The sequence below is a fragment of the Pelobates fuscus genome, chromosome 1 (assembly GCF_036172605.1).
Source record: "Pelobates fuscus isolate aPelFus1 chromosome 1, aPelFus1.pri, whole genome shotgun sequence".
Taxonomy (NCBI): domain Eukaryota; kingdom Metazoa; phylum Chordata; class Amphibia; order Anura; family Pelobatidae; genus Pelobates; species Pelobates fuscus.
In genome coordinates this window covers 215,746,976-215,774,491 of record NC_086317.1, presented here as the reverse complement: position 1 = coordinate 215,774,491, position 27,516 = coordinate 215,746,976, and the positions used below count along the sequence as shown (strand labels likewise).

The window sequence follows — 27,516 nt, the reverse complement described above, 5'->3', positions numbered from 1 at the left end:
CCGCTTGTGGGAGATCTGTGCCCATCAGAAGGGTTTCTATGTCTGCCCACCTGTGGGTGTCTGGCGGTGAGTGCCATTCTATGATTTGGGCGAGTTGGGCTGAGAGGTAGTAGAGAGAGAGAGGTTAGGTAGTCCCAGCCCTCCCCTGCATTTCGGGGTATATAGAGTCTGTCGTGCTATTCTATGTCTCTTTCTAGCCCAAATAAAGTAGTCTATCGCTGTTTGTAGCACTTTTAGGTCTCCTTTGGTGACCTTTATAGGTAGTGCTTGGAACAGAAAGAGAAGGCGTGGGAGGAGATTCATTTTAATGCTATGTAACCTCCCTATCCATGATATCGTTTTTTCGTGCCATTTGTCCAAATCTTTCAATAGGGTGTTTATGATGCGGTGGTGGTTTTCTGCGTATAGATCTTTGGGGTCTGTCGTCAGTTTGACGCCAACATATTTGATGGGTCGGGGGCTTATGTGTAGGTTTGTATTGTGTTTTAGCCATGTAATGTCTGCGTCCGCCATTCCAATCGGCATGCCAACCGATTTGTCCAGGTTGATCTTGTAACCCGAGACCTGGTTGTATGCTTCTAGTAGCGTAACTAGGTTCGGGATCGAGAGGATTGGATCGGTGAGAGTGAGCAGGATGTCGTCCGCATACGCAGAGACTTTGAATTCTTCTGTGATTTGCGGGTGGGATCTTATTAGGTGCAATAGTGGTTCTAGGGCCAGTATGAACAGGAGGGGTGACAGTGGGCAGCCCTGACGTGTTCTGTTTGTGAGTTCAAAGGGGCACAGCGGCGCACCCTGTATTACCGTTTGTGCTCTGGGGTTGCTGTATAGTGCTTTCACTGCAGTTATAAAGAGGTCTGGTATTTGCAGTTTTCGCAGTAGGGCGAACATGTAGTGCCACTGGACCCTATTGAACGCCTTCTCCGCGTCCAGAGAAAGGATCAGAGAAGGCGTTCGGGTCCGCCCTGTCCACCACATAAGGTCTGACGCTCTCCGCGTATTTTCGTGCAGTTGTCTGGTGGGTACAAAGCCCACTTGGTCTGCATGTATGTATTTCATAAGGAGGGGGTTCAGTCTATTTGCCAAGACCTTGGCATACACCTTCACGTCGAAGTTTATTAGGGATATGGGGCGGTAGTTGGCCATTAGGGTTGCGTCCCTATCTGGTTTGGGAATGAGCGTGATGTTCGCAGTCATGAGGTCCGGCGTCGGGGCTTCTCCCGCCATCCAGCATGCATACATATTGGTCAAGTGGGGCGTAAGGTCCTCCTGAAAGGTCTTATAATATGCCCCGTCGGGGCCCGGGGCTTTGTTCCCCTTGAGTCCTGCTATTGCCCTGTCCACCACCTCCGTGTCACGGGTGGCGGTCTGGTGCCCGGAACCCAGACACAGTGTCCAGGCGGCGCATGGACCGGGACCCATAATGCCTGATTATAAGTGGGAGTCTTCAGCGTGGAAATGGACTATCAGGGCCTGGTGCAGGGTAACCACACGCCCTCTGGTGTTGAGCACCAGCGTTTGCGCGGCCACATACCAGAACCCTGATGCAGCTACAGCGGATCCCAGGAACTAGGAAATATGCAGACCTCCCAGGAACTGGATAGGGAGGCTCTGCAGCAGTAACCAGGAGCTTGGATATTAAGCAGACCTCCCAGGAGTTGAATAGAGAAGCTCTGCAGCAAGATTGTATCCAGTACTAGAATCAAGGCAAGGCTGCAACAGGCACCAAACATGAACACAAGACAGAACTAATAGAACCCAGAACCGGAGAAAGATAGTAAGCTAAACCTAGAACATATACACAAGACATGAGGAAAACATGAGCATAACATGGGCATGACTGTACATGACTGTACATGGACTGGGTATGCAAACTAAAACTAGACAGGATAACATAGGCAAACCAAATAACTAAGTACTACATATGGAAATCATGGGGATTTAGTCACACTATATGATCATACATTGCATAAGCCTGCCAACAACGCCAATGTACCCCATATCTGGCAGGTCCTACACTGCCTAATGTATGCTAAAACAACCACAGATTCAGAACACATATATAGCACTTACCTGCAAGAAAGGGCAGAAGCTTTGAGCAGCTGCCTGCAGGAACTCTGACACATAATGAAGACTGAAAACAAACGGGTGTGTCACGATAAAACAAACATTTAAATGAATCCAAGAGACTGGGAAATCCAGGGACGAACTATAGGAATGAACCCAGAAATCCCAGCATAAAGAAAACCAGACATAGAATAGAAAACCAAAAAACCAAGAAAACTAAGCAAGAATAGCAAAAAGAGTACTGGATATTAGAAGCCAAAGCCAGACATCTCTGCAGAACATGGCATGAAGTGACACTCTGCTCCTATGGGGTCCCCTAGGGGAGCAGTCGTCAGGTCTGCTTGAGGTAGCGGGAGCTGGGTCTTATCTAGGTACTTTGTCACTGCTGATACGTATGCTGTGTTATCGTCAGTGAGTGTGGGGGAGTGGTTGTATACCGCCCTAAAGAAGTTTGTGAATTCAACGTTGATGTCCTTAGGGTTCGTGAGGATCTGTCCCTGTGTGTTCCTTATTGCGGCCAAGGAATGGGGCCTTAGTTGTGGGTCTAAGGGCACTCGCCAGGAGCGTGTCCATTTTATTAGACTTTTCGTAAAAAAGCCTCTTCGCTCTAAATAGTTCTTTACTGATGTCGTCTATCATTAGTTCCCTAAGTAGTCGTCTGAGTTCTGTTAGTTCTCTAGTCGTGGTCTGGGTGACCGACTGTTTGTGGCGTAGCTCTGCTTTTCGTAATTGTTTATGCAAGTCTGTTAGTCGTTCGTATTTTTTTTGTTTTTGGTGGGTTGCTATCCGTATAAGGAGCCCGTGTATCACAGGTTTATGGGCCGCCCAGAGGGTCGTTGGGGATATGTCGGGTGTGTTATTGGTTTGGAAGTAGTACTTGAGTTCCTCTCTGAGGTCCACTTTGATCTTCGGGTCTTTGAGGAGGGAGGCATTAAGCCTCCATCTCCAGGGGGTGTGGCCGCTAGGGATTTTTAATGTGAGTGCAATGTCTGCATGGTCTGACCATGAGATCGAGTTAATCACTGAGGTTCTGATCCAGTTCATGCCTAGTTTGTTAGGAACAGGTCTATGCGCGGGTAGGTTTTGTGTGCTGCGGAGAAAAATGTGTAGTCCTTTTCTCCTGGGTGTTGGAGTCTCCAGGGATCCAATAGACTTGTGTTTTGGATAAATGTGTTTAACAGTTTATCTTGTCCCCCTCTATTGTGTGAGCGGGGGAGATGCTGTCCCCCGCTGCGGTCCGACACCGGGCAGGGTGTGGTGTTTAGATCCCCACCCAATACAATTATCCCCCTTGGGAGGGACCTGATCAGAGTCTCCAGGTCCAATCAGAACTGACACTTATTCTGGGTCTTACCAGTCGCCAGGAGCTATGGGGGCGCGTGTCCACTGCACTGAGGGGGATCTCCTCTAGTGGGGTGGAGGCTCGGCTGCCAAGCACCCTGGCGAGACTCATATTTATTTTCAAGAAAAAAAAAACCACCATCTTAAATCAATCATTTATAAACAGCCATCTCTAAGCCACTCAACTCTGTGAGTTTGCTGGTCTGTGGGTAGTGGGGGAGTGGCCAAGACAGCCCTCACGTCCTGTCATGCTACCACGTCTTGAGCGCTCGTTGAGGGTGTGCTGCTGTTTTTATTTCCCTTTTTTTTTTTGTGTGTTTGTTTCTTTTCACGGGTGTGTCTGATAGTTGGTAGTCTCGCGGTACGTCTGTTCTAGGGTTCACCGTCCGGCATTGTGGATGCAGCTAATGCGGGGTCAGTGTAACTCGGGTGGGCGTTCGTGTGGGCATCTCAGGTCGGGCCACGTTCAGCCAGGGGCAAAAAGCCCCCCCGGCGTTTATTTACTGTTAGCATGTTTGGGTCTTTGGTGATGGGCATTTCGTTAAGGAGGCTGGGCCCGTGCATGTCGCGGGCTGCAGCACTCGTCAGCTGCATGCTCCTAACGTGTGCAAGTCTGTGCTCTAGCTACATTCGGGAGTCTACCTGTCACCCCCCGTCATCCCCCTTACTACGAGATATATCGGGTTCTGTTGTCTTGCCGTTTTTTGCGTTTTTCCCCCTTTTCTTTGGTTATTTGTTACTCCATGTGCCCGATACTTCCCTTGCGGGGTCAGCAAATCTCGCTGTGTAGGTGTCGTGGGTCGGGATCTGGGCCTTTGGCAGTCAGGGGGGCACCCCCGTTGCCCAGTCTCTGAGCGTACTGGCAGGCATTTTACTCTGTGAAGGAGTTAGGGCCTGTGCATGTCAAAGGCCGTATCTATCGTGAACGCCAGACTTTGTGTGTGAACGGTCCTGTGCTGAAAACTTGGTCGGGTTATGACACGTTTCCCCTATTCACCCCACACACTTAAATGCATTTCAGATCATGTTGAATACCGTCCCCACCCTCCCCCCCCCATGTGCAATATTACATGCCCTTTTTAAGAGCCCTTCCCCAGTCCAGCTATGTTAAGTGGCTGTTGAGCCTGTGGAGTCAGTAACCGAGAACTATTTAAAAACCTTATAAAACTATGTCCAAGTCCCGATCGGTTCCCAGTCTTGGGTCCCCATCACCTGACTCGGGTTGTGCCGGAGGGATGGTCTGCCCAGGCCTCCGGTAGTAGAGCCAGTCCCTCGTGGTTAGCCGGGGGAAATTGCAGATCCGCTGGAGCCGTGATTCCAAGGTCTGTTAGATATGCTTTTACGTCCATCGAGGGCAGTAATACCGGGGGTTTGGGACCATTGAATGTGATGATTTTAAACGGATAGCCCCATGCAAAGCGAAGGCCCTTCTCACGCAGGAGGTCTGTAACCGGCTTTCATTCTTTTCTACGTTGCAGTGTTGCTGGGGCGTTATCCTGGTAGAGTTGCAGTTCTTTTCCTTCCCATTTATAGGGTTGCAGCCTGCTGCGCCTGAGGATGGCTTCTTTGGTCTAGAAATAATGCAATTTTATGATGACATCTCCGGGTAGGCTGTTGTTAGGGCCCTTGGCTCGGAGAGCTCTGTGGGCTCTATCGATCATCCAGAGATGTTCAGGTACATCGGGCAGATCTTGCCGGAGGCAGTCCACGAGGGTGGTTTCCAGGTCCGCGTCGCTAACCGTCTCCGGTAGGCTGCGGACCCGTAGGTTGTTGCGGCGTGCTCTGTTGGAAATGTCCTCGAGCTCTAGTTCCAGATCTGTGATCCAGTGCCTCAGGGTGTTGGTAAAGGTTGCGGAGCTGTTCTGTGTTGCGACTAGGCGGGCCACACGCTGCTCGACCACCGTGGTGCGGGCCCCAATGGCGGCAATTTCGGCCTTGACTTCCGCCGCTGTGCGTGTTATTTCTGCTGCCAGGAATCCCTTCACCTCTGTTAGCGATTTTAGTATGGTTGCGTTAGAGGTGTCAGGTAGGGTCCCTTTCATCCCGGACGGGTCATCCGGTTCTGGTAGTTTCAGGGCCTGGTCTGCTGGGGCGCCACGCGCCGTTGGCCTCTTCGTGGTCAGCATGTTTGCTACGGAGATGGCCTCTCTCTGGCTGTGTTTGACCGATTTACGGCTGGGCATCCGTGGTAGGTACTGGGATCTCGCTCGGGCTGTGTCGGGATCGAGTTGTTAGGTCGCGTCTCGGTGGTTGTAGCTGTTTGCAGGGCGATATTACAAGTCTCGGACGCAGAGCTCTGGTTTTAGGCGGCCATCTCGTTCGGCGGTCAAACTACGCCCCCTACACTGACTTTTTTAAGCGAAAGCTAAAGGAGTATCAGAAGAATAAACAATTTATGAGCAAAAAAATTCAAAATGCAAAAGAAAAAGCCACAGCATAGCACTTGCAGGAGAAGCACACACAATTGGGGAATCACTAATAAAAAAATGTGAAAAAGAAATAGTGTCATGTATTTTAAGTATGAAGTTGAATAAAAAAAATTAAGCTGTGCCACTTTCCAAAAACAGTTTTGCACCGTATTCATGATCTTGCTGATGACATCCATACTGAACTTATTTCTTGACTGCATCAATCTGATGGGTACTCACTGCAATTAGACAAGTCCACAGATGTTGCAGGACTTTCAATTTTGTTGTTTTTTTAAAGATATAATTTTGACAAACAGATTGAAGAAGACTTGCTTTTGTGTGAAACTTTCAAAACTCATACCACTGGTGAGAACATCTTTAACTGTATCCAGAAGTTTATGAACACACACAGTATAAATTGGGACAAATGTGTAAATGTGAGCAGTGATGGTGCCAAAACAATGGTTGGAAAAGTGGCAGGTGCTGTGACTCGAATAAGAAATGTAGCAAAAAACAGCACCAGTTGTCACTGTGTTCTTCACTGACATGCACTGGTAGCTAAAAATATTTGAATCTCACTTAAAACTGTGCTAGACGAATCGGTCCAGATGATTAATTTTATAAAAAGTCGACCATTACAGTCACGACTATTTTAAAATTATATGTGAAGATATGGGTAGTCACCATTCTGCTCTGCTTTTGCATTCAGAAGTCTGTTGGCTATCAGGAGGTAAAGTCCTTGTTAGAATGTTTGAATTGCGTCAAGAGTTGTTTGCATATTTCCAGGATTATAAATTTGGATTATCTGATCGATTAACAAACACTCTGTGGTTATCCGAAGTAGCATATCTTGCAGACATATTCCCAAAATTAAATGACGTATGTTTATCACTCCAAGGAAAAAACACTTATATTTTTAATGCAAGAGATAAATATTTTCACTGTCTCATAAGCTGCAGTTTTGGACCTCATCTGTTGAGCAACATAATTTGAACTCTTTGCCAATATTTAAGGATTTTCTTGAAGAATCAGAAATTGAACTTGAAGATGAAATTCGCAATGAAATTGCAGATCATCTTTGCCAATTAATCACATCTATTAATCGGTATTTTCCATTCTTGAATGAAAACAATAATGAATGGGTTTGAAATGCATTCTAAAAAGACAAGCCAGCCAATTTTTCTGATGTAGATTTTGAGAATCTGATTGATTATAACTTCTGACAGTCAATTAAGCCAAACAATTAAAGAATTTTCTCTTACTGTTTTTTGGGGTAATTTACACGAAGAATACCCAGAATTGTCCAAGCGGGCAATTAAAGTTCTGTTGCCATTCGCCAGCACATATTTATGTGAAACTGGTTCTCTCTTTACTCTGCAACAAAAACAAAGTATTGAAATCGACTTGACGCAACTGCAGACACGCGAATACAATTGTCAACAATTAAACCAGATATAAAAAGAATTTGCCAGCAAAACAGAACATTACACTCCGTTCATTGAAAGGTTTGCGTAGCACTGCACTTGGCTCCCATTTTTTTTGTTGGGGTTCCAAAGTTTTGCTATACCATGTCAAAGATTTCAAGGGAAAAATGAATTGGGAAACCCTGCTTTAAACTATACTACATGTGTATAGAAATCACTGTAGCAAGGGTGTGTGGCTTAGCCAGCCACGATGGTGTCTGCCTTTTAGAGAAGGTCCTGTGACACATGGCACAAACAGTTGAAAAGTCACATTTTAATATTATCCAGAAGAATTTCTAATATTTTGTTATAAAATAACCCAAAAACGTTTGCTGAACATGAGGAGCCAAAAAGCAGATGCTGTCAAGTTATTAACACCTGAAAAGCCTTCACTAGGCCATGGGCCTACTAAGCTGCCAGCGGCTCAAGTTCTCCTACCACCTGTCAAATCCTCCAGTCTCCTATGCATTAATATGGGAAATGTTACAAACTATCAGAGAAGATATAAGACCGGATCTTACAAATATTGGAAGCAAAGTCGCAGTGCTTGAAAAAACAACTGAGCCAATTAAAGTTATGTTATCACAACATTCAGAAATACATAATGACCTGTATGGAAAAAAATGAAAAATATGGAAATCCAGTTTAAAGCTGAAAATGCAAAACTGACGGCTGAGGGTAGCTAAGTTAGAGGTCAGAAGCAGGAGAAACAATATCAGGATGAGGGGTATTCCAGACTCAATCCAACCAAATGAGCTGATCAACTACCTAAAAGCTGTTATGTGGTCTGTTAAGCTAAACTTCACAAATGCAGATTTATTAATAGACCGCATACACAGGCCCCCCAACCCAACTCAGCCCCCAAAGATGCTCCTAGGGATACAATGGCGAGAATTAATTCCTACACTATTAAAGAGGATTTCCTCCGGGCTATAAGATCCTCTGGTTTACCAAATCAAAAATATAAAGATATTTCAGGACTTTTAACCTGCGACAATGCAGACGAGGAGAGAATTTGACTCATTCACAGCTGAGCTACGTAAAAGAAATATTTAAGTACTGCTGGGGTTTTCCAGAGAACATCCTGTTTCGATTAAATGGACAGCAATATTTAATTCTCCTGAAGAAGGCATGGAGGTCGTGCAAACTCTACAACGATCTGATCCTGTGACTCCAAAGGCTCAATCTCCATAGACTCCACAGCAGCAGAGTAAACATAGAAAAGTGGGAATAACCTCCTATCAAGAGATTCCGTAATGTAATCCAAACATGGATTTATTTGTTCCTATTCCTGACTTAATTCTCTAGTTCCTGCTTTTAGTTTTTCATTTGTGGTGGTGGTAAATGGATCCTGCTTCATATTGTTGTTTATTTTATTCATGTCTTGGAGTTCCTGTATCCTTATTTGTGATTTCAGATGTTTTGGTTTCTATTTTAATTTCTTGAGGTCATCAATGGATATTTTATTTAACAGAGTGTGATATTAAACTTTTAAAATTCATGTTTCATATTTGCCGGTGTCCTTAGTCCTTTTCTCCCTCCCAACATGGGCCTTTGTTTTTTACGAGAAGGGATACTTTTTTATTTTTTTAAAAAAAATCTTTATTTTTGTTGTGCACGAGGTAACAAAACATCTTACGATGCCACAACAGCATATGTAAGCGCAGTGAGATCACAGTATTTTACAGATACGCCATTAAAGTATCGGCACATTTTTAAGGTATATAAACAGACAGGTTATGCTTACAGTCAAATCGTGTGTCATGAAAGGTATAGAAAATCAAAACATGCAAGACGTGCTGGTTAATATGCTTGTTAGAGTACTGGTAGTGTAACTGGGTATCTAAGAGAGTAGGAAACAATCTAGGAACATCAGCTGAATTCACAGGGTCTGTTTGGTAATTGAGTTAGATCATATATATCCATGCTTAGAAAGGTCGTAGACAGAGTATTGGTAATGGTAAGCAGAATATTGCAGTGTGCAAACAAGCTAAAGCAACAGCATTTGATACATCAGGGCTGGCAGTGTGGTTGATCCATGCAGTATGGTATAGCGAATATGTATAGAAATGTTGTAATTAATGTCATAGATACGTAGTATATAGCAAAGGATGGGTTAACTACCATTACTAGGACTGCATGCCCGCCTTTTGCCGGTTGTAGGTACGTTATTGCAGTATGTTCAACTTAGTGATAACTATGATTTTATTAAACATGCTAAACTGCGCGTATGCAATAATGGAGAATATGCCCCCGGCCACATTCCTAAAAAATAAAAACATTGCTATATTGCCTGTGGGAGCGCAAGAGGTCCCACCATAGCATAGGTAGAGTTATTAATAAAAAGTATTGGCGATTAACTTAAAAAGCGTAAATCATAATAAACACTTGTTTTGTGAGAGTGAGTTCTCGCTGATCAGTGAACGAAATGGTTAATACATTTAACCCCCAAGGCTTTACTCCCTAAATTATAGCTGCATTGCACATGTTATTACAGGACTCCTAGCGACAGGATCATTAGTCATTATAAAAATAAAAAAAGAGAGGACACAAATAGAGACCCAACTGTTTCAACCTGAGAGTCAGCATGTCTCTGTGAGTTTCTGGCATAGAGGAAGATCCAGCTACACATGATTATCAAGCAGGTTTAGCATCAGTTTTGTAGAGAGTTCGCACTTTGTGGAGTTGGGCGAGAACTATGGGCAGCATAGCAAGTCAGTCCATACCAGTTCATCTGATGCCCCGTCTGGAGGCCGTGGTTACATGCTCGGAATGGGCATCGATGAGCCTCCCTGGCTGCACCTTGGAACCCTGGCATCCACTTGAGCTTCAAAGTGCATTTCGAGTGAGGTGCCACTCCTGCCCTGAGACCTTCATACCACTATTTCACGGAGCTGCCACCGTCGTGGGGCTGCATAGGGCTGTACTCCGTTGCTTCCGTGGGTGCCTTGCTCTCCTCCACAGGCGTGGGTGGTGTGTAGGGGTCGCACCCAGTGTGGCTCTTGTCCCAGGTGGGCTGACAGTGTTATAGTTTGTAGTTTCGTTGGCTGCTTTGCCCGGTTGGGCCGTTCAGGGTCTAAAGCTCTGGCTGGCTTTCATGACGTGAGTTCTCTTGTCATGATGCTGACTTGTGATGGTGCTAGAGGTTGGTGCCTATTCTCCAGGTGTTCCTAAAATTGCCTGCATATGGCGTTGAATCTTGCCTGGAAGGCTGCTGCCCAGTCGCTGGGAGTCTGTCGCTTTGTGCCGGTAGCGGCGCCGTCAGCCATCTTGGTCAAGCCTCGTGTCTCCTGCTTGTCAGATATGTGCCCTGAAGCGATTTGTAGGTGAGTACTTTCTGTCTGGGAGTAGACCGGGATGACCCCCGCCGGTCCGGATGGTGAAGGTTTGTAGGCCTCATTCTCTACTCTGGTAAGTATTGCTCGAAACGTCTCTTGAGTGGTGTCAACTTGTGCTGCTGAATGTCACCTCTCTGTTGAAAGTCTGCTTTAATCGCTGCATGCAGTAGGATGTATTTTTTACATCCCTTCTCCTGGCAATTTTTTTGTGCATATTTTTTTAATTTAATTCTTCTTTTTCCCTTTTGACTCCTGTTTGAGTATTCATCCAAGTTTTATTTCCATTTTTTTTTTTGTTCCTTTATTTTCATTTACAAAATAACCATTTTATCCGCTATATGTGCCTTTTACCCCTTCACGACTGCAGACGGTTCAGGACCGTCATCGGAAAAATCTCCTTGAGGACCGATGACGGTCCTGAACCGGAATAATAGAAATATTTACTCACCAGATCACTGTTGTTCCCACCCCCGGCAATCGGCGTTGCTCCTGGTGTGAAGGGACTGCCTGACAGGCCCTCGCATCCATGCGATCGCTCTAACAGAGCGGTCACATGGCGGCAATAGGTGTCCATGTGTTTGCCTGCATGGGGGCTGCCTGAACTGATGGGCAGTACCCCTGCTGGTGAAAAAGAGTTTAAAAAAGTTATAATTAAGCAGTCACAGTAAAAAAAAATTGTGTGTATATATAGATCTTATATAAATATAATGTCAAATTAAGTGTATTTTTATATTCATACATGAATATAAAAATACTTATAATTAAATTACACGTGTTTGTATATGATTATTTTTATATATATATATATATATATATATATATATAGTGTGTGTGTATGTATGTATGTATGTATGTATGTATATAAATATATATATAGATATATATATATATATATCTATATTATTATAAAATATAAGTAAATACAAATACACTTTTTTAAAATAATACATTTAAAAATGATATATGTAATTTTATTCTAACTGTATTTATATACTTGAATTTTTTGCTTGAACTTTTGCTACAATAAAGAAGCACTATTTTTGAACCATATAAAGTCCTGTGAGTGCTTTCCTACAAGGCATTCTATATTTATATCAAAATACACTTAGAATGAAATTTTATATATATCTACGTATAAATAAAAATACGAAATATATCCATATACAAAATTACATAATGAATTTAATAAATCTAAACGTAGACTTCAAATATATAAATATGTATATATATTTAAATTATACGTGCATATTTATGTAATATTTTTACATAATTTTATTGATTACAATTTGAGGGACCTGCCTGACAACCCAGGCAGAAAGTCCAGAGAATTTAGTTTGCTAGCACTGTATTTAACCCTGTAACTTTACATAACACCCTCAAACCTGTACATGGGGGGTACTATTTTACTCAGGAGACTTCACTGAACACAAATATTAGTGATTCAAAACAGTAAACCATAACCCGCATCAAACCACCTATACACACCCTGGAGTTCTTTGACCGGCTTGGCGAAAGCCTCTGGTCAGCACTCCACACCAAAAGCCAGATCTTTAAGCTAGCTATGAAACGAGCAGCGGCATGGATACGCCCCACGATCCGCCGCCAACTACGCAGACACCCGTCAGCAGCTCCCAGGGCGGCCTCCCGACGAAGGTTAAAAGACCGCCAGCAAACTACGCAACCCACGCAGGGACCTGCACAAACAGCGGGTGAACGGGTCGGCCGGCAGCGGAGACAGGGAGGCATACCCTTGGGCCCAGCGACAGACAACCCACGCATCCCCATACCACAGAGCCTACCCGGGCTGGAGGCCACAGGGGTGAAGACCCAGAAGCATCGCCCACATCCACGGAGGCTTCAGTGCCGTAAGTGGCCCAAGTACATCAGGCCCTCCACTACCCCCGAACGGGGCGAAAACTCGAGCTACAGAAGCTGCAGAGTTCGTGGCACAGAGATGCAGGCCCATACAACAGCCTGGGGCTGGAGGGATGCCGCCATACTGTCCACTGCTCTGGCGGCCCCAAATACCTCACCACCAAACGCTAGCTGCTCCCACAGAGACGGCATCGGATGAAAGAGCCATACCACACAAAGCCTCTATAAGGTCAGCCGGGCCCGCCAACTAGCAGCTTCATCTGACAGACTGCACGACCGGGACTGACACCCACAGAGAGCAGAGGGCAAATATACAAGCAGCCCCGAACCACGGCGGTTCTCAAGCATGTAAAGTCTGAATGTTGGACTGCTGTTATACCACAGTTTAGCTCTGAGAAAGTGTTACATTGATTTTGTAGTTTTGTTAAATGGCTCATATTGTTTACTGTCTCACTCTGCACATGTTTTCACGGTAGCCCGATAGGCCCCAGAAAGGGGCAGGCATTTTTTACTGTCGCTACCTCCTCTAACCCCACTCCCAAGCCTTGAATGCTCCCAACAAGTTTTATAGCCAGCACTAACAAGTGGAGCATGAATTATGCCTGCATATCATGGGTTAGCCTGGTCAGCCAGCTGAAGTTTAAGATCTGCTTATTAATCTTGTTTTCCTGATAACGTGTACCAAGCGAGGTCCCTATCGCTAAATGTTTTATGCCTGCTCTCACTTTAACCTTAGTGACGTTCAATTGGACAAACGCCACAAGCCTGTTTATTAATGTACCAACCTAAAGGAGCTGAACCAGACTGACTGGCACTCGAGTATTAATCTCCACTGTTTAAGCCGTATTAATCACATAGCAGGCACGAGAGCAAGTAATAAGAATTATTTCTAACTTACTTTAACACCTTGTAGACTTTTACGACTCGACTATAAGTGGTAACGTAGCTTAACATATGCTTACCTTATTTGCCTGTTTAGTGTTACTGCTATGACGCTGCCTGATTTCTCACTTAAGTCCAACCACTACTCTCTTTACTACTACGTTAAACTAACTAGACCAACTCCTATTAATAAAAAATGAGGCTCAAAGTTAAGCACAGATGATATATACTGCATTGTATTATACCCGTTATGTATGAAGCATTATCGTCTCCCCTCTCTCATTCTGTATCCCATATACTTTTATGCCTCAATAAAAAAGAGATTGACAAAAAAAAAAAAAAAAAACCAAAAAAAAAAAAAAAAAAACAGTAAACCATATCACAGCGATGACCTTGTCAGTGAAAGTGAAGTTTTTTTGCATTTTACACACACAAACCGCACTTTCACTGAAGATATTGTTGTGATACATTTTACTATTTTGAAACACTAATATTTGTGTTCAGCGAAGTCTCCCAAGTACAGGTTTTATAGTGTTTTTGAAAATTACTGGGTCAAACATAAGGCTGGATATTCCTTTTTTTTTTTTTTTTTTTTAATTATTATTTTTTTTTACCTTGAAATTTGCCAGTTTGGTTATGTTGCCTTTGAGAGCGTAAGGTAGCCCAAGAATGAGAATTACCCCCATGATGGCATGCCATCTGCAAAAGAAGACAACCCAAGGTATTGCAAATGGGGTATGTTCAGCCTTTTTTAGTAGCCACTGGCCAAAGTTAGCGTTCATAATTGTGTTTTTCATTTTTCACACAAACAAATATAAATGCTAACTTTGGCCAGTGTTTGTGACTAAATGGCTACTAAAAAGACTGGACATACCCCATAATAAATACCCATGATTGTCTACATATGGGGTGTGATTCAGAGATTTGACAGATAACCTTGTTACAATGTCACTATTGATAAATTTTGAAACCGCAATTTCCTATTTGTACTTATAGCCCTATAACTTGCAAAAAAAAAAGCATGTCCACACTGGGTGTTTTTAAACTCAGGGCAACATTTTGAATATCTTTAGCAGTTTTTTTTTCCATTAGCTTTTGTAGATACTGTATATACTCGAGTATAAGCCAAGTTTTTCGGCACATTTTTTGTGCTGAAAAAGCCCCACTCGGCTTATACTCGAGTCAAGGTCTGTATTATGGCAACTTACATTGCCATAATACAGACCAGAACCGCCGGGCTCATTACAAGCACGGTGGTCCTGTTGGGGGCTGGCCGCGAGTTCTTACTTACCTTTGTAGCAGTTCTGGTCAGCTCCCGGCAGCTATGTGCAGCTTCCCAGCTCAGCTCACAGTGTAAGTCTTGTGACATCCACGGCCGTCAGAGCGTTGCCCAGGGTTACCCTGGCAATGCTACGCTCGGCACGCAGACCGCAAGACTTACCCCTGTGAGCTGAACTGGGGAGCTGCTACAAAGGCAAGTAAGAGCTTGCTCCGCCCCCCCCCCCCCCCCCCTGCACAGCCCATGCACTGGACCACCAGGGAATGTTACAGCCCCCTCCCTGGCCAGGCAACCAATTTAGGTCTTTCAGCCTTTTGGGAATTAGGGTGTGATCTATTAACCCCTTAAGGACCAAACTTCTGGAATAAAAGGGAATCATGACATGTCACACATGTCATGTGTCCTTAAGGGGTTAAGCGGGTGTAAGATGTAGCCGCGGCACGAATAGGGTTGAAGTTGCATTCATTCGAATGAAATTCTGATCAGAACAAAGTCCTGAATTGCATCCTAACACGAATGGAGAAACGGTTCTCATTCTGTTAAAACGAAGTTAGGTAGTTTCGCCGGTGTTCTAAGTGACAGAACGTTCGTGAATACTGACAGGAAGCATCACAAGATCACGGATCAAAGGTGAGAATTGTTGGAAAATTGCTCTGACCAATGGAAATGAAGCACACTTTGCTCCTTCAGTGGTCAGGCATAGGAAACCTACATAAGACAAAGTAGTCCCTACTTTGTCTTATGTTTTAAAGAAAATGACAGTAAACTGGAAGAAATGAAGAACAGATCCTGACAGAGGGAGAGGAGAGGAATCGATTAAAGAAAGGAAAGTTCGGCATTTAATTAAATTCATTAATAAAAACATTTGAAGAGAGAAATCACGGTAGCATACTTACCGGTAGTTCCTATTAATATTAGTAACATTTATATAGTGCAAACTTATTCTACAGCTCTTTACAATATTACAAAAGAGGAAATTTAACAATAAATGAGACCATTACAAAATGTTACGAGAACATTAGGTTGATGAGGTCCCTGCTCAAACGAACCTTTGTTATTGCATTAAGTCACCTAAAATGCCTCTGGACAGCTCCACACCTGGACACATCCCCACTCACACCCCTTACAATAAGTGCACAGAAAGGGATGGGGACAAAAGAAGGGCACAGGATGAGATGGGGAGACTGATGAATGGCGGAGGTGGGGGGGCACGGGGGCTGAGGGGAGGACAAAGATATGTAAAGTGGAAAGGGAAAAAGAGACGCACAAAGGGGCTTGGGGAAGAAAGATGCCAGCCAGCAAGCAACCGTTAATAAGGTGAGAATACCTTACTTGGGCTAGGTATGTTATAATACCATATTGTGAATAGGGACCAGATTGTTAGAGAGAGAGAGAGTCAAGGGATAATACATGTATACTGCCCATGGACAGCATGCAGAATATGTCCGAAACCGCTGATTTCGCGTCATTTCTGGTGACGTGCCTGCAACTAGATATAGAACACTGTCTCGACCGGGGCAGTATCTCAAAATTATGCATGTCTTAAGTGTCACCAACATTAAAAGTTTGAAAATCTCTGGTTTCTGGAATTTTCTGGTGCGTGATCTTTTTTTAGCTTGGGCAATGTGCTCTCTAGCTTCCTATGAAAATGCACAAGACATGGGTTTGACTTGCAACCCCAACTCACATTGTGTGTGCGCGCGCGCTGGGGATGCATTGTGTGTGTGTGTGCCCGCGCGCGCGCTGGGGATTCATTGTGTGCGCGCTGGGGATGCATTGAATGTGTGTGTGTGTGCGCGCTGGGGATGCATTGTGTGTGTGCGCGCGCGCTGGAGATTCATTGTGTGTGCGCGTGCGTGTTGGGGATGCAGTGTGTGTGCGCGCGCTGGTGATGCAGTGTGTGTGTGTGCGCTGGGGATGCAGTGTGTGTGTGTGTGTGTGTGCGTGTGCGCGCTGGGAATGCATTGTGTGTGTGTGTGTGCGCGCGCGCCCCCGCTGGGGATGCATTGTGTGTGTGTGTGTGCGCACGCGCCCCCGCTGGGGATGCATTGTGTGTGTGTATGTGTGCGTGCGTGTGTGCGCGCCCCCGCTGGGGATGCATTGTGTGTGTGTGTGTGTGTGTATGTGTGCGTGCGTGCACGCACGCTGGGGATGCATTGTGTGTATGTGCACGCGCGTGTGCTGGGGGTGTATTGTGCGCTCGCGTGTGTGTGTGCGCAAGCGCGCGCTGGATATATTGTGTGTTTCCGCACCCTCGGGTGTGGGTGTGCGCTCGCACACACACGCTGGGGATGTAGTGTGTGTGTTGGTTGTCAGGGACCGCAAAGTGAGTTTGTCCCCAACCCGCCATTATGGTTTTATTTTTGTGTACCCCTGGGGCACTGTATCTCTGGGGGTACTCGTACCACAGGTTGGCAACCCCTGAGTTAGTGGATTAAAAATAGTGCTAAGTAACCCTATTTTTACAAAAAACATGTGTTTTCTGCTGTGGTTGTCTTGGTCACCAATGAGTTGCCTGAAATTTTAGCTCTACCCATATCTACCTGTTTTGTAGAGTATTTGTCGCCATGAGGAATACGAATGTTGGCTTTTACCATGATGAGTTTTTTGTTTTTGACAGAACATATTGGTGATATATTGGTTATGGTTTTCTTTTAAATCTAACTATTAGCTATATTTGTTCTTCCTGGAATTGCATATCTAATATTTTATACTTCATCCCTCTAGGCATTATTAGAAAGGACTGGCTATACATTGGATGTTACAACAGGTCAAAGGAAATATGGAGGTCCTCCTCCAGAATCCATATCCTCTTGTGCTCAACCTGGGATTGGAACAGAGGTCAGTATCTGCAGATAACAACCACAGTGCTTAGTGATCCTGAATTGTATGTCTAGGTTTTACCTAGGGAATATACCCTTACTATTATACAGGATGCTTGATTTAAATCATTAGTCAGTAAGACTCAATTTTTCTAATTTTTTTCTTTTTAAACATGAAAACTTATTCCTTTTGTATTACCGTATATACTCGAGTATAAGCCGACCCGAATATAAGCCGAGGCCCCTAATTTTACCCCAAAAAACTGGGAAAACTTATTGACTCGAGTATAAGACTAGGGTGGGAAATGCAGCAGCTGCTGGTAAATTTCTAAATAAAATTAGATCCTAAAAAATTTATATTAATTGAATATTTATTTACAGTGTGTGTATATAATGAATGCAGTGTGTGCGTATGAATGCAGTGTGTGTGCGTATGAATGCAGTGTGTGCGCGTATGAGTGCAGTGTGTGCGCGTATGAGTGCAGTGTGTGCGCGTATGAGTGCAGTGTGTGCGCGTATGAGTGCAGTGTGTGCGCGTATGAGTGCAGTGTGTGCGCGTATGAGTGCAGTGTGTGCGCGTATGAGTGCAGTGTGTGTGCGTATATATTAATTGAATATTTATTTCCAGTGGGTGTATATAATGAGTGCAGTGTGTATGAGTGCAGTGCGTGTGTGTATGAGTGCAGTGCGTGTGTGTATGAGTGCAGTGCGTGTGTGTATGAGTGCAGTGCGTGTGTGTATGAGTGCAGTGCGTGGGTATGAGTGCAGTGTGAGTGTGTGTGATGCAGTGTGTGTTTGTGTATGTGTTGGTGGGGGTGGGCGTTTTGATATATTATTCATTTTTTTATTAATTATTATTTTATTTTTTATTTTGTAATATTATTATATTTGTTTATTATTATTATTTATTATTTAAACTGAATTATAAATTTTAATTTTTTTTTTATTATATTTTTTTTTCGTCCCCCCTCCCTGCTTGATATATGGCAGGGAGGGGGGCTCCTTCCCTGGTGGTCCAGTGTCATTGGCAGTTCAGTGGGGGGGAGAGGGGTGCTGGCAGAGCTGTACTTGCCTTTCCTGCAGCTCCTGTCAGCTCTCTCCTCCTCCGCGCGGTCTGTGCAGCTCCCTCTGTCAGCTCCCACTGTAAGTCTCGCGAGAGCCGCGGCTCTCGCGAGACTTACACTGGGAGCTGACCGAGGTGCTGAACGGACGGCGCGGAGGAGGAGAGAGCTGACAGGAGCTGCAGGAAAGGTAAGTACAGCTCTGCCAGCACCCCTCTCCCCCCAGTCTGTATTATGGCAATATAAATTGCCATAATACAGACTCTGACTCGAGTATAAGCCGAGTTGGGGTTTTTCAGCACAAAAAATGTGCTGAAAAACTCGGCTTATACTCGAGTATATACGGTAGTTTCTTTACTGTACTGTCTATTTTACCAAACTCTTCAGTGCTTTAGAATAGGTTGGTGCTTTATAAACAGCAATAATATTGTTTGCTGATTTTTTTTTTTTTTTTTTAAATCTTAATATTTGCAACCAAATGAAGGTATAATCTTTAGAATAATACTATTTTAGATTAGACTAATACTATGTTATGAACGTCTCTTTGAGAACATTGTATAACATTTTTTGCTGTGAGGCATATATAAAATATATAAATTGACAGTTTTAAAAAGAACATGACTTTTTGTGAATGGATTAATGAAAAAAAAAAAAATATCAACAAACTATAAACACTTGCATAAATATATAGCTTCATACTACATAACAAAAAAATCTAATCCCATGTTCACATTGAATTTTAGCCAATAATGTAAGTAGAAAACTATCCCCATATATGGTTGACTGTTTGTTTAATTTTATTTTTCACAATACAGATTTAAACAAATAGATTTTTCATGATTTTGTTAAAGCCGTTCATAGCAGTTTGTTTTTGGTTTTAAGCAGGTATTTGTTGGCAAGATACCAAGGGACTTATATGAAGATGAACTGGTACCGTTATTTGATAAGGCAGGTCCTATTTGGGATTTACGACTGATGATGGATCCCCTTTCTGGCCAGAATAGAGGCTATGCTTTTATTACATTTTGTAATAAGGAAGCAGCCCAGGAAGCGGTTAAATTGGTGAGCATCTGCTTTTTTCCTTTTTGAAACTTTGTATGAAACATTCTTAATCCATTTCATCCCTACTGCCTGGGTGATCATGCAAATATATAAGGGAAAAAAATAACTGTTAACCTGACTTTTTTCTAGAGCTTAAATGTGTGCTTATATTTATGAAACGTTCTTTCTTTAAAATTATTTTTTTGTGTCCATAAAGAGACATTCAAGATTAGATAGACATCTTAGCGAGGGTACATACAATATGAAACGAGATATCCTGAGACATTTTAAGCTACACCTATAACTGCACTTTTTATGGTTTTCAATCAAGAGACAACAACATGTTAAGTTTACACGACTGGTGGGGTGTTTCACTGTAGAGCCAATTTGTCTAGACCAGCGGTTCCCAAACTGTATGCCAGGGCGCCGTGACTGGCACACAGGGGAGCTGCAAGATATTTTCCAGGTGCTATGATGATAGCACCGGGAACTGTGCTCTCCCGTGCCGGCTCTGCACGACTGGAGGAGAGATCAGAGATCTCCCTCTCCGGCCCGCTAGCAGAGAGAGAGGGGACCTGGGGGAGCGCTAACCTGCAGCTCTGCCAGGTTCTCTTCTCGCGAGCTTGGAACTTTACTGCGGTTACCATGGGAACGCTCCAAATCCAGCGAGAGTGAACTCTAGCAGCTCCTGAGGCTGCTAGAGTTCACGCTCACCACTGGAACCACCAGGGTTCTCCACTGGACCACCAGAGACTGCAGGTTATGCCCCCCCTCCCAGGCAAAGGTAAGCAGGGATGGGGGATATTAAAGGACCAATATAGGCACCCAGACCACTTCAGCTTAATGAAGTGGTCTGGGTGCCAGGTCCATCTAGGATTAACCCTTTCTGCTGTAAACATAGCAGTTTCAGAGAAACTGCTATGTTTACCTATGGGTTAATCCAGCCTCTAGTGGCTGTCTCAATGACAGCCGCTAGAGGCGCTTCCACGCTTCTCACTATGATTTTCGCAGTGAGAAGACGCCAGCGTCCATAGGAAAGCATTGAGAATGCTTTCCTATGAGATTGGCCGATGACATCAGAAGAGGGAGAAGAGGGAGGAGAGTCCCGGCGCTGGAAAATAGGTAAGGGATTAACCCCTTCCTACCCATTCAGCCCAGCGGGAGTAGGACCCTGAGGATGGGGGCACCCTCAGGGCACTATAGTGCCAGGAAAACGAGCTGTTTTTTCTGGCACTATAGTGGTCCTTTAAAAAAAAAAATAAAAAAAAAAAAAATATATATATATATATATATATATATATAATTTTTTTTTTTTTTTTTAATTAAAATTAAAGTACATTTTTTTTAAAATAGACTTTATTTATATGCTCTCCTACCCCCATACACACTACACACAATTACCCCCGCATACACACACCACCACACTGCCCCTCCCCACCATACACACACACACACTGCCCCCTCCATACATATACACACACTGGACCTCTCATGCACTAACTGCTTCAAATACACACACACACGGCATCCCTCACATACAGTGTACTCTTCACGCACCAACTGCCTCACATACACACACACACACATACTACATCCTTCACAATGCCCCCTGTACACTCACTGCACCCTTCACACACACAATTGCACCACTCACACACACTACTGCCCCTATCCCCTGCTACAGTCCCTATTCTGGCAGATGCCCCAGGTAAGTTGTCAAAATGTTCTTAAACAGTTTGACTACTTACTCTGAGAGGGCTTGCCCCTCCCAAGATTAGGTTCTGAATCTGCGATTGAACGGCAAGCATTTCTGCCGAACAGGGGCCCAGTATATGCCACTGTGCTGTACATATATACAACCTAGGAAATTATTTTAACTTGGGGCAGCTTGGAAAAATATTGAAATATTAAGGGTGCCTTGAACCTAAATAGTTTGGGAACCACTGGTCTAGGCATAGAGGCTAAGAGACCATATAGTCAGGCTTGGCTAACCTGTCAGAACCATAATAGAATAGGTCGGACCAGTTTAAGTCTCGGAACAGTATAGTGTGCATTACTGAGTGTCCACCCCCAACCTCTGCCGCTATCAGCAGTATCTGCCGGTATCAGCAGCTACTAGAGGCATTTCTTGAAGGTTCAGGGAGTTTGACTCTGTGAAACGACCCTGGACGTCCTCACGCTCTGCATTAAGACATCCAGCGTCAGAGAAAACCCCATAGGAAAGCATTGAGTCAATGTTTTTCTATAGAGCAGGCATAATGCGCGCACTGCACTAGCCGCGCACGAACATTAGGTCCCACAATCGGATGATGCCAGAAGAGACTGGCTACGACCAGCGCTGAGGGACAAAGGCACAGTAAAGGGGTAAGAAAAGAAAAAAAGTTTTTAACACTTGTGTGCAATGCAAAAGGGGGGCAGAGGGCACTATAAAGATTCCTTTAATAAAAAAAGTGTAAATTCCTAGAAGTGCTGGAACCAAGTAAACAAGAATGCATGGTTCTTTAAACTGAATCCTCAATCTGATATGAGTCATTAGATATACTTTGTTGGGGAAATACAGAACTTGATGTTAATATGCTCCACAGTTTAAAGGGCAACTACAACATCAAAACAATATTTTCATATAATTTTCATTTGATCAAGTTTGAAATGAAATAGATACATTTTCCAAACATATAGTTGCAGTACCTGTGGGGTGTATGTCTTCTTAAGGACAAACAGACTGTAAAAAGTAAATAAATTGAAATAGTCCCTCCTACTTCTCCTTTAAATACCTGATTCAACCCCAGGCCCTTCAGTATTTATTCAGTTATGCATCTACAAAAAAGATCAGAGGTTTGCCAATAGGTCCTAAACTAATGGAACTAGTTTATAGGGAATGGAAGAACCCAGAAAAAAGGGCATTCATCTCCAAGCATTTAAAAAAAATGAATTTGGTTACAAGACGAGTTGAGCTGGGAAGACCTGCCTAAAATAGACACACAGGTTGCACAATTATCTTAAAAAAAACAAACAAAAAAACACTACCCTGCCGATCAGTGAGGCTTAAAGAATCATGGATAGAAGAGTGGAAACATCCTATAGGAGAGCATTCCAAGCAGCAGGTTATCAATCTTGCTTACCGGTTTCCTCCAGTTCCATTGATTACAAAGGTACTACAGAAGATCAGAGCAGACCAGGCACAAGTTCTTGCAATCCTTGCTTATTGGTCGAACAGGTGCTGGTTCTCGGCATTAAGACAAATGGCGCTAGAGTCTTTGGAACTTCCAGTCTCTGATCATCTATTGAAGAATGGTACTCTTTCAGAAAAAATGCTTAAAATGTTCGGTTTGGCTGTTGCACTGCTGATTTTGCTAAATAAAGGTATACCGGAAAGTCGATCTAATGTAATTCTGAACTCTATTAAAAGATCAACTTCAAAGATTCTCCATTGGTGTATTCGTAATGAATGCATTCAGTATGACCCATCTATCAAGATTATTCTTCAGTTTTTGCAAGAGGGGTTTGAAACCGGTCTGAGTGTTTCTACCTTGAAGGTGCAAACAGCAGTCCTTTTTTACTTAAGGATTTTGCTTCTTATTTGTTAAGACGTTTTTAAGGCCATTTTGCCGAGAACTCCTCCTCTCAAGTTTCAGTTTCTCCTGGGATTTATCATTGGTGCTTAATTTTTGTGTGACGATCTGTTTGAACCACTAGAGAATGTATCACTCCAGTTACTGTCCATCAAGACTTTGTTCCTGGTAGCAATTAACTCGGCCAGAAGGATTGGGGAAATTCAAGGCCTTTTTTTCCATCATTAGAATTCACTGTCTTTCATCAAGATTAAGTTGTGTTACATCCTAAACCTTTCTTCAAATTGGCTCACAAATCATGCAATGTTCCTTTGCCTTTTCCTATTAGGTCACATTCTACTATGTCGACATCCTGGACGGAGAGATCCAACGCTTCTGAAGACATTTGCAAAGCTGTTACCTGGTCTTCATTTAGTACACATTTATAAAGTACTAGCAGCTAGACATCTCCTCTGAAGCCACTTTTGAGCGTAAGGTGCTTAAAGCCGTCGTTCTGACACCCACCCTTTTTAAAAAAAATGAAAATTATTTCTTTGGTCTTGTTGTATTCCCACATGTACTGCCACTATATCTTGGGAAGAATTGAAATTTTACATACCGTAAATTCTCTTTTCCTTAATATAGTGGCAGTACAGTTCCCTACCATATTTTGATAATACATTTATATTGAGTATGAAATGGTGTTTCCTTTTCATATAAAAAAGGGCCTGGGGTTGAATCGTATTTAAAGGGGAAGTAGGAGGGACTATTTCAATTTTATATATTTGTTACTGTCTGTTTCTCCCTAAGAAGATATACACTCCACAGGTACTGCCACTATATTAAGGAACAACTTATTTACGGTAAGTACATTTTATTTTTAATTTTTTTTTATTAAGCATATTTAAAAAAAAAAAACACAAAAAAACCCTCACTCTTATATTTAGTATATGACAGGATATTTCAGCTATTACATGTGCACCTTTGTTTGGGCAGATTTAAAAACTGTCTCAATGGATTTTCCTTCTTCATTCCCTGCACATAAAGAGGAACGAACACCGTTGCACATAGGACTGAAAAATCCTGTCCTATACTAATGAAAAGGTTGTTTTTTTTTGTTTTTGTTTTTTTTTAACGTATATTTAAAATAAAATAAAAAGCTTTAATAATAAGGATTATTCTATTAAAACCATAGCTTTGAGGTGGCAGTTTTTAGCATGTAAGATTTTTAAGTGTAGAGGTCATAAATAAACTCTGAACTCATCATCTCTTATATAGCAAAGTCTTTTGTGAAATTAGCATGCTAGACCCGGAAAGTTTCCAGATATATATTAATCAAAGTTCGCCACTGAAAATAGTTTAGTCCTATCACTGAATATTCTTGCATGGGTAAAAATCTCCAGAAACATTGAATGGCATTAACATGTTTAAGTGTTATGTATCTTGTATATTATATGATATATATTTTGACATCGCTCTGCTTTTCAGTGTGACAACTATGAAATAAGACCTGGAAAGCACATTGGTGTATGTATTTCTGTGGCAAACAACAGATTATTTGTTGGGTCCATACCTAAAAACAAGACAAAAGAAAATATTCTGGAGGAGTTCAGTAAAGTTACAGGTACTAACTTACACTTATTGTTCTTCAGCTGGCTAACACTAAAGATTTTCATTGTTGCATGTTAAGTTTCAATTTTCATGCGGCCCTAATATTAGTAAGTAGCGAACGGTGTTAATGTTTATTATGATCTAAGGCCAGCACAATTGCCCTGTAGCATATCTTTATTTGATATTTAGCACAATAGGTGTGTATGCGGATGGCCATGCTTTGAAATGGAAAGATAGCACATTTCTATTTAGTAGATCTGTAATTTCTTTTCATTTTATGGTTTATAATTTTATATTCTATTTTCTCCAAGCACGGCAAAAGTTTATTTTCTGCAATATGGAATTGATGACTACATGCATAACAAGTTTTGACATTTTTCATCTTTTTTTTTTTTTGCTTTGCAAATTATTGAATTGTGGTTGTCTATGCATGCCTACATATCTTGTGGTATAAAGTATGGGTTCATACTTTGCTTTTTGACAGTCAAAATATTATTTGAACTAGAATGGTTATCATATCCACTAAATTTACTTGTGTGCTTTTCAGAGGGGTTGGTGGATGTGATCCTCTACCATCAACCTGATGACAAAAAGAAAAATCGTGGTTTCTGTTTTTTGGAGTATGAAGATCACAAAACCGCTGCTCAGGCCCGCCGCCGATTAATGAGTGGGAAGGTGAAGGTGTGGGGCAACATAGTGACTGTAGAATGGGCAGATCCAGTGGAGGAGCCAGATCCTGAAATTATGGCAAAGGTAAAAATGTCTCGCCAAAACAATACCTAGAATTTGAGCTATATGTCTGTTCAACCATTATTTACCTTTCATATTAAGTGCACCCACACCAATTATATATATATATATTTTTTTTTTGGTAAATCTCTTTATTTGTTGGTTGTAGGATAAGATAACAAGTCGGCTCGCAGGCCATCATGAAAAACAATTGACAGACAAATGTGGTATCGGACAGTTTGAATCATAAATCATCATTCCAAGTAGCAGAGCTCCATTATTTTGTTGCGATTTGTTTCATTTTCCCTCTTTTTTTTTTTTTTTTTTTTTTGGAATAATACAACTAAGGAAAATATAACAGGAGGGTTAGGTTCGCAGGCCTTTGGTAATGACAAACGTCGTTTCAAGACATGTAAGGGGAGTAGAACGGGGAGGTTAGGCTCGCAGGCCTTCAGTAGTAACAAACATAATTTCAGGACATGTTTACGCCTTATGGCCCTCTGTAAGCATATTAGCAGTGTTGTGGGTCAACTTTTATTTTTGTCCCAACGTCATATGTAGGTTATATTATGTAATTCGTGTGTAGTAGACAGCGTCTACGAGCTCTCCTTATCGCTTATGGGTGTCCATGTTCTGTATGAGGACCTATGACGGGTGGCCTCGCATGTGATATGTACGTAGTGGGCCTGCGTCATGTCAGTTGCCTATGTATTCGCTGCTCTCATGTCCCGGTATATTAGGTCTGGTAGGGTTTCATGTGCACCCTGTCCAAGCTGCCCTCTCCGTCATTGTGCCGTATGTCTGCTCTCAATTCTGCCGTATCTGAATGTGTGTCCATGGGTAGCATTTACAGTGGTAGTGTGTCTTGTTTGTTTTTCTTCTGGTCGTGTGATCGTGGCTTGTTTTCAGTAAAATCAAATGTAGGTGCTTGTATATGGTATGGAAGGTGAGTGTATTATAGTCACAAGAGTCGTGACCTAGAAGAAGGGAGAGGGAAAAGGGTAAGGTTGCGGGTATTGAACTATGAATTGAGACGTGGGGTCCGCCCCGAGGGTCCGGCCCCCCCCCCCCCCCCGTGCCACCCTATCGAATTCTGGACACATATGCGAACCAAGGGCGCCACAGCTCTGCGTGTCTGTCCCCTCTGCCTAGTAGAGATGCCTGCATCGCCTCTGCCCCCTGAATGTCCTCCACTCTGCGTATCCATTCCTCCACACCGGGGGTCTCTGTTTTTTTCCAATATATAGGGATCAGAGCCCTGGCAGCGTTGAGTAGGTGGCGTAAGATCGATTTTTTATACCTTGCTATCGGCATTTGTGAAATATGCAGTAGAGCTAGGGCCGCGTTCCACTCGGGTATCTCTTCCAGGACGTCAATTATGTTTTGTCGTATTAACTCCCAGTAGGGAATAAGAGCGCTGCACTCCCACCAAATATGGATCGACGTGCCCCTTTCCTCTTGGCACCTCCAACAAGTTGGAGGGGTTGGCGGGAAGATCCTGTGGAGGAGCGCCGGTGTTCGGTACCAGGACGCCAGATCAAGGCGTTCTCCCACTGTGTGGGTGTGAAGGTAGTGTTGAGCATGGTTTCCCATTGTCTGCGGAAGGTGTTGTTTTCCGTAAGGTGTCCAACTAAGAGGTGTTGATAAAATATGGAGATTGCTTTTCCCACGGGTTTGCCTTTTTCGCACAATGCTTCAAACCACGTCAGGGTGCGGTGTAGGCGTTCTCTATCACGCATGCGTTTGTAGAAGTGTGTCACTTGCATGTACCTGAATGCTATGAGCTGGTTCCAAGGAGTATCCCCTAGGAGGGAGTCCAGTGCCTTTATGTTGCCGTCCTGTAGTATCTTCATGATTGGGACATATTCACAGCCTCCTCCGAAAGGGAGGGACGTCGATGTGAGCCCCCCCCCCCCCTATTGCGTCGTCGTAGGTGATGGACATCATGGGGCTTTGCGTGGGTGAAATGTGTACTTGTTCCCTCACGCGTCTCCAGCTGGTGAGCGTTTGTGCTACGATATCTTCCTTTTCCCGGTCCAGGTTTGCGT

At 43.2% G+C, this 27,516-nt stretch overlaps 1 protein-coding gene across 5 annotated transcripts in view; it reads left to right on the top strand.

The window, feature by feature from the left end:
- The window catches only part of LOC134611085 (heterogeneous nuclear ribonucleoprotein R), a 119,593-nt gene that overhangs the window by 41,562 nt on the left and 50,515 nt on the right, over nt 1-27,516 (top strand). For 4 of the 5 annotated variants that reach the window (XM_063454672.1, XM_063454645.1, XM_063454636.1 and 1 more), the window contains exons 3-6: nt 17,381-17,494; nt 19,419-19,598; nt 24,617-24,752; nt 25,287-25,492. In XM_063454672.1, the coding sequence (XP_063310742.1) occupies nt 17,381-17,494; nt 19,419-19,598; nt 24,617-24,752; nt 25,287-25,492 (636 nt within the window). The remainder of the gene's footprint in view (nt 1-17,380; nt 17,495-19,418; nt 19,599-24,616; nt 24,753-25,286; nt 25,493-27,516) is intronic. The other variant, XM_063454664.1, reaches the window with a different exon arrangement.